General features: G+C 42.7%; 1 protein-coding gene across 2 annotated transcripts; it reads left to right on the top strand.

Moving 5' to 3' along the window:
• The first annotated feature begins 3,373 nt into the window (after nt 1-3,373).
• Nucleotides 3,374-8,601, top strand: si:dkey-56m19.5 (fibrous sheath CABYR-binding protein). 2 transcript variants are annotated; one of them, XM_034580829.1, is made up of 4 exons: nt 3,375-3,640; nt 6,128-6,440; nt 6,609-7,225; nt 7,259-8,601. In XM_034580829.1, exons 2-4 carry the CDS (start codon nt 6,138-6,140, stop codon nt 7,992-7,994), a joined length of 1,656 nt encoding a protein of 551 aa, XP_034436720.1. In that variant the 5' UTR covers nt 3,375-3,640; nt 6,128-6,137; the 3' UTR covers nt 7,995-8,601. The 2 variants fall into 2 exon arrangements, with proteins under 2 accessions (XP_034436710.1, XP_034436720.1); XM_034580819.1 differs by having other exon boundaries at nt 3,374-3,640; nt 6,128-7,225.
• Nucleotides 8,602-17,190: the final 8,589 nt, after the last annotated feature.

Below are 17,190 nucleotides of genomic sequence, written 5' to 3'. Positions count from 1 at the left end.
AACCTTTATTTATTTATTTATTTATTTATTTATTTATTGTGGTCAGAAGTTCAACAAATGTACACCAACAGTATAAACACCGTCTGACTTTTAGAGAGGGTCAAACCTGTGATTTTTATTTATTTATTGTGGCCAGAAGTTCAACATACTTCCACCGAGAGTATAAACACACTTTCTGTCTTTTAGCGAAACCTGTAATATTTATTTATTTATTTTACAATTTTTTGAGTCCATTTAAGCCAATTCATTCAGATGCGATTCCAATGTTTCTTATACCAGTTTTTTTACTTCACTTCTTCTGCAAGTCTTCACCACAAAAGCAAGAAGCAGGGTTTGAGCAGGTGTCGTGGTTGCCCAGCACGCTAATAAAACGACGTTGTGGTTAAAAAATTATATAACCATGTATTTTTATGTTTTTTTATATTTTTGTTTTGTTTTGTAAAAACATGTATGACTAAAGTGTCCAGTAGGTGGTGCTGTTTCTGGCTGAAAACTGAAAGGGAAAAATTCTGTCCTACTTCACTGTCGTTGTATTTTGAATAACTCTTATGCATCTGGAATTCTAACACATCAACCGATTGAAATTTAATTCTGAGATATATTATTTTTTTAAAAGGGATATTGTTTAGTAACCAAAACTACAATAAAGTGCAGTTGTGAAAATATTATAGTGTTACCATGATGTAATGAAAGCCTTCTCACTGCGGACATTTCTGACGTAACCACTGATAATGGCTTCATTCCATTGACTTATTCCACAACTCTGATACTATGCATTCACTGAATTGTATAACATCGGAAACTATCTGTTTATACCACAGAAGTATGAAATGTCTTAAGTGAAGATTATTTACTCATTGGGAGACAGAGATTCAACGTGGTTCTTTATTTGTGTTGGTGTGCAGGTCATTTTTCATTTCAGGACAGACTGTGTTTTAGGCCATTTTTGAAAGTTGTGTTAATCATTATAAATGTGGAAGTTAACATCAAATATCAAGCACATGATTTTGTTTGAAATCGGATTATCATCAGTTCATTTATATATTCATGAAACATATTAACCTGCCCAGTGTTTACCCTTCTTCTCTCTATAGGAATACAACGTGAGCCAAAGCAGTGTGACACATTCCTGCACTTTGATGGAGAGCTATTGGCCCATAGGTTGTTGTAGCCCCAGCACCTGTTTCTTTATTTCTCCATCTCCACAGCCTTTGAGTCAGAGCTGCAGACAAATGAGCTTTGGACATCAACCTGATGAGAACTCGGGAGGGTTTTCCAAGGCCTCCCCTCATGTTTGTGAGTCGTCTGTCTATGTGGAGCAGGGTGGTTGGCTGGGATGGACGTCGGACTCCTGGGAATGCATTCCAGAGATTTTACATCATGTGAAACTCCGCCTTTGCTGCTCATTTGTCACTATTAAGCTGTGCTGTCAGCAAGGAAAACAAACAACAAAGATTATTTTATTTCCCCTTTTCTTTTGTCTTCCTTTGACAGATATATTGGACACAGAAACAGTCAACAGAGCATTAAAATAAATCATTACCTATAGGTCTCAAAAGAACAGAACGTTTTATGGTAAAATATGTAACTAGATATTTCCAAAAGTCATTACAAAATCACCAAAAATAAATAAGCACTATAAGCAATATTAGTATAATCTTGTTTGAGTATAGAGTTAATACCCAACAAAGTGTCGCTGTAGACACTGTGTTGTGCTATCAGTATTAGTAACAGGAGAGGGCGCTGTCTCCCCAATAATACTCAGGTATTCAATTCTTGAGACATGAGTGATAATGTTTTTTAAGATCCTCATGTGGGGAAAAGAAAATAATACAAAGGAAAAGAAAGAAGAGTAAAGTAAAGTCAAATGAAGAAAAGTAAAGAAACACAACTCTTTAAACTACGAAACCATTTGGACAATGATTTCACGCCCAGCACTGAATCTGTAACACTCTAAATATAAGATAAGATAATCCTTTGTTAGTCCAACAAAGGGGGACTTTGTTCAATTGTTACACTAAATCAAAATATATAATTAGGCCTATACAAAATATTATAAATATATAAAGATCTATTTACAAAATGGATTTCTTACATGCACCAAGACACATTCCTTGCATCCAAGCCACATGAGTGTGTACATTTCCAAATATGCGTAAATCAGGAGAAAATAACCGGTTTGGCTGTTTATCAGGACCGTTTGTGATTAAATACCAGGCCGGTTGGTTTTGAGTGATGTAATCAGATTATCAGTGATTTCTTTGTGATTTTTTCCCCCCTCCAGTTTCACTGAGAGAAACTGTTAAGAAATGTGATTGTGTGCATCTTTCAGGGAAACACCCACTCTCACCTTTCATTTCACAGACTCTACAAGTGAATGCAAATGAACTGATACTGGGAATTCCAGCCTTCATTGTGTTTGAAAGGAAACATTTTTGGGACAGTTTTACTTTTTTTATTGCTTTTTATATTTTGAGATGGTTTTTATATTCCAAGCCGTTGAGGTACTGGATGAAAATGGATGTGATTGTCAGGGAATCTGTCAGGGAAACACCCACTCTCACCTTTCTTTTCACAGACTCTACAAGTGGATACAAATGAACTGATACACTACATCTGATTTTTTTTTCTGCCACGTTGGTTCGGCCAAATTGTCGGAGGAGATGATTTTCACTTGAAAGAGTCAACTGTTGAATTTCATCAAGTCTCATCAAGTCTCAACCAAACCAAGCTGGTCCGATACGAACACCGTTTTGTATTACTGACAAAAACATCATAAAGCAAATTTGTAATATAACATGATTAAAATGACTTCTACAGACGAGCAGAATCCAAACACTGAAGTCCCTTCTCCATCAATATCAATAAAACTAGTACAATATGAATACATATCGATTGAATGCAGTGAGGAGGTAAAACACACAAATGATCGGCTTCACATTCATAAAATGTTTTCCTTTTTGGAGAGTGTTAGTAAATTCTCTGCTCAGAAGAGTTTAAAACCTTCACTCAGGATAAAAATCAATCTTTAAACTTAAAATAAATAGTAAGGTGACATTTAATGTGACAATTATCGATATCGATTGACATGATTTCTATTTTTTTTTAATCTTGCTGTGATGTTTAGCCATAGCCTCCTGCCCTAACCAATGATTGCTAGGATTACTTGTAAGGTGTCGCAGAAGAAAAACCCACCAAGGAACCATTGTAATTGTCTACGGATCTTAGTTTGTATATATACATCCCCAGTTGTGTATAGTCAACAGCAGAGAAGTATGCAGAGGAGTGGGTGTGTGCAGCAGGGGAGGGGTCACAGCCCGGGAGGGTGTGGGCTGCAGCCCGAGCAGTGGTGGGGTATAGGCTGGACTCAGATAGCGACAGATGTCTAGAAAACTGCGAGGGGCGCTCCACGGCTGCAACAACCTCCCAGACTGCACCTCGAGCAGAGAGAGAGAGAGAGAGAGAGAGAGAGCTAGAGAGAGCGAGCGAGAGAGAGAGAGAGAGCAGGGGCGGAATCTGCAGCTGTCACTCTCAAGGTTTACCTCCATTATCACATCCAGCCTGCCTGAAGAGAGAGGGAGAGCGAGGGAGAGAGGGAGCCTGGAGAACAAGTCCTGCTGATCACTACATAGACAAACAGGTCGGTTACATCACAGATTTGTCTTTTTTATATTTTATTTATCATAGCCTGTTGTTTTTCAACTGAAACATGTGTAGGATTTGGGGTTTTGTGTAAGAAAGAACGAAGGAAGGAAAGAAAGAGAGAGAGAGAGAGAGACGTGGAGTGATTGAGTCAGGGAAAAAAATGCCTTTAATCTGTAGCTATTGTTCTCTCCGTCTTTTCTCTTTTTTTATCCTATTATGTAAATATGCTAATTATCAGGGCTCCTATTATAAAGACAGGGTTTAGTGTTTTCAATGTAATGAAGCCTTGTGCGTTTTTTTCTTGGGTTTGCAGCGCATGCAAGGTTTTTTAATTTTTTTATTTCAAATACTAGGCGATTAAAAGCAACCTCAGATTTTTTTTTTAAAGGCGCAAAGACAAAGTTACGAAGTTGTGTCTCTACTCATTTTGTCCTGGATGTCGTGTCTTTTTTCTCCCTGTGCCTGTGTGAGTTGGACATTTTGGAAAAGGGCTCGTTGAAACAAAAAGGGCAGAGCAGCAGCAGCAGCAGCAACAGCAGCAGTGGGTGGTGGGTGGGTGGGTCGAAGTGGGGGATGGAGGCAGCTTTTTTATCTCAAGTGTTCGTGGCCGCTGAATGACTGTAAGGGCTTGGTGTAATTACCATGTGTGGTAGCCTATAGTCCACTATAGACCGCAGCTTGGCATCGGTGTCTGCAGCCAACTCAGCGCCTCAACCCTTTTTACCCTGTGGTCAGTGAGAAGCTGCTGGAGAGGAGGCACCATCCTTTGTTACCGGTCGGCACATGCTACCCGTTATCTGCTGCTGCTGCTGCTGCTGCGGGTGTCTGCGGGTGCATGAAATATCAGCATTACGCATCACGTCCACCATCCATTCGAATTTCCTTACAAATTGACGAAATCGATGCACAATAATTAGATATGAAAATATGAGGTTTTTCATCCTGTAACTGTACATTTTGCTTTGTCTGATTTGGTGGTCGGGGACATGTGCAAATTGGGTCCATGCGTTTGGCAAAAAAAAAAAAAGATGTCACCCGCAATAAAAACCAATTACAACGATGTGGAAGTGGATTTCAAAGCAGAATTAGCTGTAACAGCAGACATCTTGCTTTTTTTCTTTTCTTCATGCCAACGGATAGCACATGCATGGAGTGTAAATCTGTGTCATGGTGAAGCAGAATATCCCAGCATGCCTGGTGTGTGGTGCATCCGGTCTTGATTGCTCCATTGCAGCACTATGGACAGTTCCCGGATTGATCGTATACCTGTACCCACATGCTGCCCTGCAGGGTAACTGCCCTCCTCCTGGTAGAAAAATAAAACACGTTGCGTAAGATTTCTTGCTTTTGTGTTGAATATCCCCTGGCAATGTGGATTAGACTAATCAAATTCATATAAACCCGAAACCATCACCAGTGCAGAAAAATGGCGATTATAGGAGCGTTGTTTTCCAAATTCAAACAGGTCGATTTGTTCTTGGTGGGGTGAAACACAATCAGCAAGATAAACTTCCAGTTCTCTATTTTGCCTCTGAAGGGAAGTTAAAGTGTGTTGCAATCTTCCTCTAAAGCTTGTGGCAGTAACACAAAATAATTACATGTCTGCAGCGTTTCCTCCATTCACTGATCGTGTCAGTGAGATTTCTGTGGTTTTATACTGATTTGCGGTGCATGCGATCCAGTTTTCTCATTTAGATGTTTTCTGGAAATGAAACTTCCCTTTCTGGTCGCTCTATGTGTCTTGTGAGAGTCGCTCGCAGTTCCCGGGTTAGGGTTAACACGCTGACTTAGCTTTAGTTCTGAATCTATACATGTTCAACTCAGCTGTGGGTTCATTTGGCACCAAGCCGTACCAGACACTTCTGAATGGCCCAAGAGGCTGTGGAGTTGTTCTCACCGAGGTTCCCATGCATTTACATTTGTTTTCCTGCCAAACGGTGTTTGGCACAGAACACTCTCCTAATTGAACTTATGGTTCACGTCTCGACAATAGACTTCTCTCAGTTCTCCTTTCTGAAGAATTTACATTTGAAGGATCTGCATGGACCCATGCTGCATTTTGGACATTTTAGAAACATGTAACTAATACTTGTATTTCCATGACTCAAGGAATGTAGTTTAGATGTTACATATATAATCTGTATTAAGAGATTTTCTTTGCAACAACTGCTTGAGTAAACATACACATGTGTAAATCACCAGCAAACATGGGGGACAGAGTGGTTCAGTGGTTAGCACAAGTTCCAGGGGTCTCTCTGTGAGGAGATTCCTTGTGGCATGGGTTTTGTACCACACTCCAGAGACACACTGGTCAGGAATGAAAGGAATGAATGTGTTTGTCTGACTGTGTCTTAAAGAGATATTGCATTTTTCTTGGAGAATGTTTAAACATATTTAAACATTGATGATTAATGTCGGGCCAACATTAAACAAAGCTGCACTCCTCATATTAAATCACATCTTCATCTACTTGTTCCTACAGGAGACACATCATGGGAAACAAAATTAGCCGGAAGAAGAAGGGATATGATGTGAGCGACCCGAAAGAAGCGAAGGATGAGATCGCGGCGTTAGCTGCTCATGCAGAGGAATCGGCTAAAGTGAAGGATGGAGCCCTGGCCACAGGAGCTGAGGTGATAACTGAGGCCAACAATGTGGTGAAGGAAGCTGCGGCGTCGGCTGTGGCAGCAGTAACTGAAGCTGCAGCGGCTCCAGAAGAGCCCAAAACTGCACCTCCAGAAGAACCAGCTGCTGTAGCACAAGAGGAGGCTGCTCCAGTACAGGAAGTAGTCGCCCCAGCAGAGGAAGCTGCTCCAGTTGCAAAAGAACCTGCTGCTGCTGCAGAGGAAGCAGCTCCAGTCGCAAAAGAACCTGCTGCTGCTGCAGAGGAAGCAGCTCCAGTCGCAAAAGAACCTGCTGCTGCTGCAGAGGAAGCAGCTCCAGTCGCAAAAGAACCTGCCGCTGCAGCAGAGGAAGCAGCTCCAGTCATAGAAGAACCCGCTTTAGTAGCAGTGGAATCTGCTCCAGTTGCAGAAGAACCAGCTGCAGCAGCAGTGGAAACAGCTCCAGTCATAGAAGAACCCGCTTTAGTAGCAGTGGAATCTGCTCCAGTTGCAGAAGAACCAGCTGCAGCAGCAGTGGAAACAGCTCCAGTCATAGAAGAACCCACTTTAGTAGCAGTGGAATCTGCTCCAGTTGCAGAAGAACCTGCTGCAGCAGCAGTGGAAACAGCTCCAGTAGTTGAAGAACCAGTTGTAATAGCTGCCCCAGCAGCAGAAAAAATGGTTCTGGCAGTGCAAGAGTCAGCCCCAGTACAGCTCCCAGAGGCCGTTGCAGCAGCAGCAGAGGAACCTGTGCAAAGTGAAGTTGAACCTGAGCCTGCAGCTGCACCTGCACCTGAAGTCCTCCCTGTAGAAGTACCCGCTGTAGTTGTGGAATCTGTGCCAGAAATAGAGGTTATTCCTGCCATCACAGAGGAAGCACCAAAGGAACAAGAGCCAGAGGCCATCCCAGAGACTGTTACTGAGCCTGAAGCGACTGTGGAGGAGACAGTGGTGCCTGCTGCTGCCCCTATCCCTGAGCCATTGGCTGAAACAGCTGTAGAGCCAGTGCTGGAGCAAGCCCCAGAGCCAGTACCAGAACTACAGCAGGAGCCAGAGCCAGTGAAAGCTCCCAAGCTGGAACCCGAACCAGAGCAAGCCCCAGCTCCAGAGAAAGTACCAGAGCAAGAGCTAGAGCAGGAACCAGAGCTAGAACAATCACCCGAGCCCGCAGAACCAGAGAAAGTACTACAACCAGAGCCTGAGCAAGAGGCTCTCCCAGTGGAACCAGCAGCAGAGGAACAAGTAGAAGACACTGAGCCAGAACCGATCGTAGCCTCTCAGACTGTGGAGGTAGAAGTACCTGCGATCTTGGAGACTGCAGCAGAGGAGATTCCCGCAGCTCAGCCACACGCAGCAGAACCCATCCCTGAGATCTTCATCTCAGAGTCTGTATCTGCCAGCGATATCACTGTTGAGTCTGAAAAGGTCGCTGAAGCCTCTGTGGAAGAGCTGCCAAGCCCTGAGCCTGAGGTCGAAAGCAAGATGGAGAACGGAGATCTAGAGAGCCCTTCTGTCCCTGCAATTCCAGCTGTGAATGGAGAGTGCACAGATTCCGCTGCCACTACTGTCACGCCGACAGAGGAGTGTGTTAACGGAAGTGACGAGCCAGAGGAGATGCCTATCAAGGAGAAGAGTGACTTTGAACTGAAAAAGGACATGAACCTGAGCGGGGATGTCCAGGAAGTTCCCGACGCAGTGTCCGACATGGTGGAGGGTCTCGGCACCGAGGTCACCCAGGCGGTCTGAGGGGACGCCGCCATTCAAGTCAATGTGAATTCAGTTTTAATCCTCCGATGGTGCGGAAGAGTCATCAAGGTATCACGAACACAGCTAGGCTTTCTGAAACGCCGTAACCACCGCAATGTCTATAGTGGTAACTCAGGCAAAAGGATGTTTCCTTTGAGTGACCAAAAACGAAATGCAACCACTTTAAGGTTAAAAGAGAGGGAGGGAGGGAGGTAGAGAGCGATAGAGAGACAGAGGGGGAGATAGCGGTTGAGATGGAATGCAGACTTTGAGTTTTGGATTTGAACGATGAGTGCAGACAGACAGGGAAACTTTGACAGAAGAGTGAAGATACTGGACAGTAACGACGATATTAATGAATGAAATGAATAAATCTGTGTTTATGTGTGAGCCAAGTGAATATTACAAAGTGGTTTATCGGAACAGCATTCATTATTATTATTAGTATATTATCTGATTTAGAATTTCATATATCCTTTCTATTACTACGCGGAGAGACATGACAACAAATGTTTTTGGCCTTTTATAATAATGGTACCTGTGAGAACTGTTAATTTCAAGCTGATTGTTCAGAATAGAGAATAAAGAGAGATTGTTATAGCCCACAGTGATCTTATTTTTCTTTTCTTTTCATGCGTTCACGCAGCATCAAGCATGTCACAATTGTTGGAGGCATTGGGTTACTTACTACAAGATTTATTGCTCATTGCTCTAGGCTTTGCATTTCGAAGGCAACTCATTTTCTAAACATAAAATCCATAAAAAGTCACAGTTTCGCTTCTGCAGTTGCAGGAGAAACATTAGAACATCACATGTCTGTTAATTTCAAACCACTTGTTGACATCCACTGGCACCACTGCTCCTATCAGCTCCCACGGGTCAGAGTTTGGCTGATTATTGATATCTGCAAAGAGCAATGTCCTGTTGGTCACCGGCCACCTTACAAATATTTTGGTTGGTGCAACACGGCCGGCTAATGTATGCGGCCAAGATGGGGCAAATGAAAAGGATCCCACTGTACACAGAGGAATCAATCCATTTTCTCTCCTCGCCTCTTCCTCTCCCTCACATCACAGTGCCTATTGCTGAGCCTCTTTGCCATAGCAGCACCCCCTGCCAACATTTCACAGATCCATACCGGCAGAGGGGGACCTATAGGAAGGGGGAGGGGGGAGAGGGGGAGGGGCAGGAATGCTTGCATTAGGCGTAGAAAAAGAAAGAAGAAGAGGGGGCTAGGGGAGGGGAGCGGCCTGGGATGAAAGCAACTGCTACGATGCCGCGCAGGAGGAAAAAAAGGAAGATGTCAAACATATTTTCTCTTCTGGCGACAGACATCTTACAGACCGAAATTAGACGCACGGTGGGGATGAGTCGAGCTGGATGGTGGCCGGCCAGGGACAAACATGTTTTGACACCTACCTGATGCCTCCTTGTAGAATGCTGCCACGCCTGCTGCTGACACTCATGTCAGAAACCGGAGGGTCTTTGTCGCACAGGTGCTAACGTGCGAACATTAACAGGAGGCAGCAAAGTGATAAATTAACGTTACTGTGCATCTACGCACAGTGGGGAGGTGTGCGGGCATATGAGAGAGAGAGAGAGAGGTGGAGGGGTTGGCGTTTTTTGTAAGAGTACGGTCATCCAACCTTGACATAACTACTGGACCATGGGTCAGATCATGAGAGGAGATCTGATCGCGATAACAGAAACCTCCAACAGAAGTAGCTCCATAATGGGCCCATCCACATACCAGCTCTCTCCGGTTTCTTAAAGGAAAATACTCCAGCGCTGCACTTTTATGAAAGGAATGTTGTGGAGAGGGGTTTCAGGGGGGGCCAGGAGGATGAACACGAACATGAAGTCTTTCCTCTTTATCTCTGTACAGCTCAGTCACAAATACTGTGAGTCGCTGCCACCGGTTGTTGGTTATTTAAAACAATTTTATTGAAAAACTAGAAACGCACATATCTCTGCCAAGGCCCAGCAGTCTCAAACTGCACCAGATTGTACACACTCATTCATATCAGTTTCATAAACATGAATGATTCATGACTTATTTCCTGGGAAAACGGTGAAATTGTTGAGGGTGTGTTTTTACCCCAGTCCGTTTGAAAGATTACACAAAAACTACTGGACAGATTACCACGGAACTTGGTGGAAGGATGCGATATATGTCAAGAGAGAACTCACAGAATTTTAGTGCGGATCCAGTATTTTATTTCAGCGGATCTAGAGAATTTAAATGTAATTTCCTAAGGGGAATGTTGGGCCTCAAAAATTGACTAGATCCACATTTTATTGCACACACTCATAAATATCAGTCCTAAAAATGTTGATATTTTCATATAGATCCATCAATTATTCTCAGAAATCTGTGATAATGTTGAAAAAAACACCCTATCATCCAGATCTACTGATCCAGACCAACATTTAGAGACAGTTAGACAACACATCGAGCTTTGTATAGTATTTACCCACTAAAAGCCAAATTACACTGCATGCCATTCATTATCTGTAACCCACAGCTGACCTATGCAAATAGAGAACAGTTTTAATCTAAGGGATGTTGTCTTCATCTGCAGGACTGTATCTCTGAAAAAGTCAGTTTGGCAGCGACACGACGGACTCGTTGCCAACGTCACAGAATAAAAGCTATAAGAGGGTGTTGTCGGTAAAGGGGAAACATACAAACCGATCTGAATGGCAGTGCCAGGAGCAGTTGTATAGAGCACTTCCGCAATGAAATGCCAACATTTTTAAAAGTTAGCTATATTTGTTCTTGCCAACATTATCATTTATATAGTCGCTCCTGACGGCTCATCTTTTCCACATCCCCCCCTGGTTCACTCTACTTCACTCTCTTTCCCTTTTATGCGTCGGTGTGGGAGAACAGGGTCCTTGTCTTTTGGGTTTTGATTTAAACACTGCCTTAATGTTGCATAGTTGTGAAAAGCCAGCTGCACTGCCTGGTTACCCTGACACTATGTGCTCTATATGCAAGGCCCCTGCACAAAGCTCAGACTGTGTTTCGGCTCCTTTTTCTCCCTGCGTGATGACTTGCCTGCAGGCTTTAGCTGTCCGCAACTGATGCCTGTGAGAAGCAGAGCGAAAACGTGAACGAAATCCAGAGGGTATATTATGAGGGAAATGTATGAGGTACCAACATATCAGATCAGGTTTTCAAGTTCCGTCTCCAAGACACAGGTCTGGAGATCACTGCTGTGTCTTTTCAAAATATACTCGGAAACGGTGATGGATTTATTGTTAGTGAGTATGTTTGGGCATGAATGAGAAGAAGATGGGGAAAGAGACAAGAGCAGCATGAACAAATTAAACCAATATCCTGCAGAACATCAACAAGTGATTCTGTATAGTCCCTCATTACATTTCTAACACTTATAAAATCATCTGAAATCTTAACATAGAATGCACCGACATGGTTATTTATTTCCAGTTAAATGTAGGGAAAGGGTTATATTATGTTAAATTTGTCTTTAATGATAAAGCCTCTTTGAAACTTGGTTTTAATCTGAAGTTTCCATCTGTTGCTATGTGTCAGGAGTCACTCATTATTTACTGTGGATTGCACAGCGGCGTTTTCACATCCTCTGCTTAATACAATAATTCAAAAATTCTCCATTACAGTCTAATCTTTGTAATCTTTCTGCCTAGAGCAGTTATTTAAATGGATCCCTCTGAGAACACTGGCAGTGAAACTGTTGACGAGAAAGTCATAGAGTCATGAACAGGAGGCAGAACAAGAACGCTGCTTGTTTGCAGAGGATCACAAAGCAAAAAGGAGGGAACCACTTGTGTTTGAAAGTGCATTCTATCAACTTATCATTTCTGTATAATCTGTAAAGTAAGCAGAAACTAAAACTGTCAGAAAAGTAAAAAGTTAAGTGGACTGTAAATTGACTATATAGAGCTTTTCTAGTCTTATCAACCACTCAAAGTGCAGAAGTCACATTCACCGATTCACAAAATATCAGAGGTAGAATTAAACTATTCATAGAGCACTTCTATTTGCAGAGCTTTTTTTTTTTTATCACACACCATTCATGCAGTGTTGGCACAGCTTTCAGTCCTCTCTACTCCCCCTCCTCCTGAGCCACAGCCTGTCTTATAGGTGGGCTTACACCAAAATACACTTCTTGGATAAATAGTTAAATTCCACCCCTGATAGTGCACCATATGTAGAAATAGGAAAAGTAAGAATGAGAACCAAAACTAGAACGGCACTCAGGACCACATTTTAATTCGCTCGATTTATTTGGACCCTCGACCCTGCACAAACTTATAAATATCAGTCCCTTTAACCTGCCTGCTTTTTCCCCATCAATTTATCAATCAATTGATGAAATCAAGAAATCAATGAAAATATTGAAATGTTCAAGAAACTGAAAAAATGAAATTAAATCCTGCGCCTGCCCCCTGATCCAGATCTGCCTGACCCATATCGGATCCTTCCAACAAGTTTTGTGGTAATCCGTCCTGTAGTTTGTGTTTAATCTTTTAAACTGACTGGGGTAAAAACCTAAGCTCCTTGGTGGAGGTAGTAACAATACAATTTCAAGATTTAATAAATACTGTAGTTATTAAGAGTTTAGGACTCAAAAACTGCATCATCAGGTCTAATGACAGTGGCAACACAAGCAAAAACATCTGTCATCAGATTTGGATGAAAAAATGATCTTAATTCGGTCTGGTGAACAGGAAGTACAGTGAAACTTCCCCAGTTCAAACCAGTAAAGACTAAAATATAACATGTGTAACAGACTCATGTGAAAGGAATACAACTTTGGCAGAAAGTTCCTCTTTTCATGTTTGACTCTGTGACTTATAGAAAGAAGCTGATTGATAGAATGTGTTTTCAGCACCTTTAAAGTTTTATTACACAGACGAACGAGGCATCTCACCCTTCACTGAACCGACTGTTCCTCTTGACACACTCGCCTGACGCAATGTTTAACTTCAGTGTGTATTTACATTCCTTTTCCCTATTTAGAGCTCAGTCATATTAAATGACTCCAAAGCCCTGTGAGCTTCTCAAAAGGAATCTTTGAAAGCTGGTTTCAGACATGTACTGCACTCTGGACATTTTCGGGAATTTTTGCAGAGGGGTTGTTTGTCAAATGTTCAGCATGGTCAGTTGCTCCTGACATTTTTGGGAACTTTTCCTGCGAGGCCCCTTTGGGAGAGTTCAGGACGTTTCTAACATGCTTCGGATGCAAAATTGAAAAAAACCCCAGAAGAAATGCAAATACTCTATACAAAAACACGATTTCTGCATTTTCCTGTTGCTGTGAACACGTCTGACCCGAACAATCTCCTGCTGTGTTGTTCACATTTAAAAGGAAAAATGTCTGGATCATTTTCTGGCGTTTATGCTGAAAACAACTTTGGTTCCTTCTTGGTCGCCGCTGAGATAAACACGCATGGAGGACGTGAGTGTGTGAGACTGCTCAGAGCTCTGCAATGCTTTCTGATGGAGGAGATTACTCCCTCGCTCCATCCTTTCAGCTCACATAGTGGATAATAGGAGTCAGGTGGCCAAATTACAGCAACAGCTGATCACTATTTATTATTCAAGCAAGAGGGTGTCGGAGCATGTACAGACAGGGAAATACACACAAGACTCGGCCAAGCACAAACAACCTCCCTTTTTTCACTCTTCCCTCGTCCCAGACAGAGCGAGTCAAATACACTCACTAATGTCCAATGCTTTTATTATGATTGGTGTACAAAGACTTCCTCTCTTGGCCTCCGCGTGCTCTAAAGTGGTCGCTTAGGAGAAGATGCACTAAGTAACCGACGAAGATGCATTAAGTAAAAGGAGGAGAGTGTTGTATGGATTCATCTCCTGCTTGGATCAAACTCTGCCTGCATCAGCAAACTAGGAGCGTTCTACTTTTCTGTCTGTTGAGATCTCTCTCAGCCTCTCGCTCTTGGTGTCTGTCTTGCAAACATTATCAGCATTACTGCCTCCATTCTTTTCTCCTCTGGACCAGTAAATATTCTTTAGCCTCTTTATCACTCTCTCTCTCTCTCTTGTTCGGTCTGTGGTGTGCCCTCCCACCCCCGAATCCATCCATCTGGTCATGTACGCTAATGCTGTCATTGTATCGGGGCAGGCAGGAGCCTATTAGAGGGAGCTCGGTGGTAGTGAGGATCAATATTGATCTGCACGGTTGGTCTAATGGACGCTGAGAGTGGCACTGATTCCCCTTTGTCTGCTCAAAGATCCCTTCTCCCTTAACTCCTCACACATGCGCACACGTCTCTCCAAATCACTCACGCACGTACACACACACACACACACACACACACACACACACACACACACACACACACACACACACACACACACACACACACACACACGCACAAACAAAGAAACTGCTTTCTATTCTGTCTCAGTCTGCTGATGCAGCTACTGAGCTGAGTGAGCACTTTACAGTTGCGCATTTTCTCTGTGTATGTATGTGTGTGTGTGAAAGAGAGGCGTAATTCTGAGCATTATTATTTATAGTGTACTATCTACATGTATTTCTCTTTACCAAGAATTTTAGGCTAATAAATCAACAACAATCAGAAGATTAAGGGGTTAACGGCCACACACACACACACACTACTTGGGAAACCCTAACTTAAACTAATCTTATAACATGTCTTCGTTGTTAATAATTTCGTTGCTGAGACACCCGATGAAGAAGCCAAGTCTTTAAAATGTAACTCTGTACACAGATGCAGGTCCCCACATTAATACCTAGACGGGAAACAAGCTGCTGTGGTAGCAAACCTAGTGTGGTGTTAACTAAAAGTAGCAGCAGGTAGCAGAGCTGATTTTATCTCAGTTTTCACTTTGGCTCGACACCTGCTGAGATTTCCAGTGCCCAGCCTGTTGGATCAGCAACTATTCAATGTCGCAGTGTTTGCTGGCACCAAAAGGAAAGTTGAGCCAACCCCCACTACATCCATCATTCTTTAAAATCTGGACACAGTAGACAACCCTTGTGCTGTAGAAGGAAAAGTTTGCCCCACAACTTCTCAAACAAACTGTCTGAGGTGGGGAAGGAACCTTAAACAGATTTGGATTTATTCCTCAAGTTCTCTTTTTTAATCCCTTGCACAATTAGTTTGGTCAACTTTGATGTGAACAAACAATTCCGACACTATGAATTTCTTTGAGGAGAGAAAATGTTTGCCGTTATTGTTATAGGTGCATAGGCCTATCATGTCTCACCACACGATGAGGGGGCAGTAATGCACCTTGACTTTGGTAGCCACCCGCCAATAAACCAAACAGAAGAAGAAGTGTAACGTCTCACCACTCTCTGTGATACCTTGGCTTTTCACCCTGTGGTTATAGCGGCTAACGTAGCCTCAAGCTAGCTTCAAGCAGACATGAGGAGCGGGCAATAGGGTGTTGTTCTTGATCGCCACCTGGTGGCTGGCTGCAGTATAGGTCATGGCCTCCTCCATGTTAGAGGATGGGACATGGGCGGAACTGAAATGTCAAAGTTAATGTTGAATCTTTTTTCTCAAAGATGGTTTCTGTCATCTTTGGTAGTTCTTATTATGCGGACATATGCTCAAGTATAAATATTTACGGATATTTTTCCAGATAGTGGGAGGAAGTGGATACTCGTCTTTATATACAGTCTATGTTGCAGATACAGGATCGTATAGGAGTGCAGGAGTGCGAGTACGATCTATAACAATCTATAAGAATCAGATTCGCCATAAGTCTTCAAACCCATCCTCACAACAAAGACATATAATTCCACATACATAGTTTCCCACTGAACGACCGACTCTTCTACTTGTTATCTCAGCCTGGTCAGTGAAAGAATGGCTGCTTACATGAAGGGAATAATCACAGTGTGTGTTTAAGATTAGAGATGGAAACTCATTCTGTGCGCAGCCACCTTGATCAAGCCTCCAGGCCCTGTAGGTTCCACAGTAACATGCAGTGTTAAGCTCATTCCATCCCATAGTGAAAGATACACTCCATTATGTTGGAAATGATACTGAACATATTTTATTAGCTCATGCACTGAACTCAGCAGTTGTCATTTCATTTCAGTGAACAACGGAACGATGTAAGGAGCAAACTCAAGGGAACAGGGCATACTTGTTTCTTCAAATGTTTAACCATCTTGGCTGGACTGCATCAGCAGAGTCCGTAACTGACTAACCGATAGGCTGAACGAGTTACGCCATTGGTCCGCCCGGCCGAGTGTTGGCCTTCTCCCATTGGTCATTGCTCTTACAATATGATTTTGTGAGTGCTATTATGTCATAAGGGAGTGCGACTCGTTCCTCTTGGCCGCCCCGATACTCTCACCCCCGGTGTCATGTGTTTGCTGAGTTCTGCCTGCTTGTTGAGAACTACATCCTTGTTGTGGGAACACGTGCAGCCAAAGTGGAAACTACCGGTGTGATGCCAAATTAATACCAGCTGACAATGTTGTCAGCAGGAGACACTCTCAACGGAGCGGGAGGATTTCATAACCGTGCTGTGACCCAGACCCCAACTTTCTGTTGATATGAAAAAGAGGAACTGAAGGGTTGGATGTTCAGTTTCGATGTCCATACGCAGTTCAGCAATATACTGGGGTTTTATGGTTTTGTTACTTGAAGATAAATTGGGACCATTTAGGAAATTTTGATGACCCTAATGAAGTTTGATGACCCTGATGAAGCCAAAACCTGTTGGTCTAACAATAAAATTGTTCATTACACTGTAATTTGCTGGAGTATTGAACTCTTTAAAGATTTTTTTCCTTTCTCTGTGTACCTTAGCAGTTCTCTCAGAATCTTCTACTCTCCTCCTACACCATTAGGAAAGTTGGCAAATGTCATGTCACAATGTCCCATAAAGCACAAAATCAGTCAGTCAAAGAATAAACTATTTAGACCAAAAACCAAAATGAAGATTTAGAGTGGTCATACTTTTGGAGTCCACTGTAGGTGCGGTCTTCTTTTAGTTGAGCTAGAGCTATTTGGGACATTTCATGTAACCTATATTTCTATGCTTCTTCGTCAGCTATAGCCAGTGGCTGGAAGCATTCGATTTTCGTGTTGTCCGTCTTAATTGTGAACATGATATAGGATGACTACAATTTGGAGGTCAAACAGCAAGGTCACTGTGACCTAACAAAACCATTTTTTTGCCTTGTGAACGTGTTAT

This window comes from Hippoglossus hippoglossus, chromosome 3 (assembly GCF_009819705.1).
Source record: "Hippoglossus hippoglossus isolate fHipHip1 chromosome 3, fHipHip1.pri, whole genome shotgun sequence".
In the NCBI taxonomy this organism is placed as follows: Eukaryota; Metazoa; Chordata; class Actinopteri; order Pleuronectiformes; family Pleuronectidae; genus Hippoglossus; species Hippoglossus hippoglossus.
The sequence above is the reverse complement of the archived record's forward strand: the minus strand, read 5'-3'. Positions and strand labels throughout refer to the sequence as shown.

Coding starts and splice junctions, on each gene's coding strand:
- si:dkey-56m19.5 (XM_034580819.1), top strand. CDS start 6,138: ATGGGAAACAAAATTAGCCGGAAGAAGAAGGGATATGATGTGAGCGAC. Junction 7,226..7,258: donor GCTGCTGCCCCTATCCCTGA/GCCATTGGCTGA, acceptor AGAGCCAGTGCT/GGAGCAAGCCCCAGAGCCAG.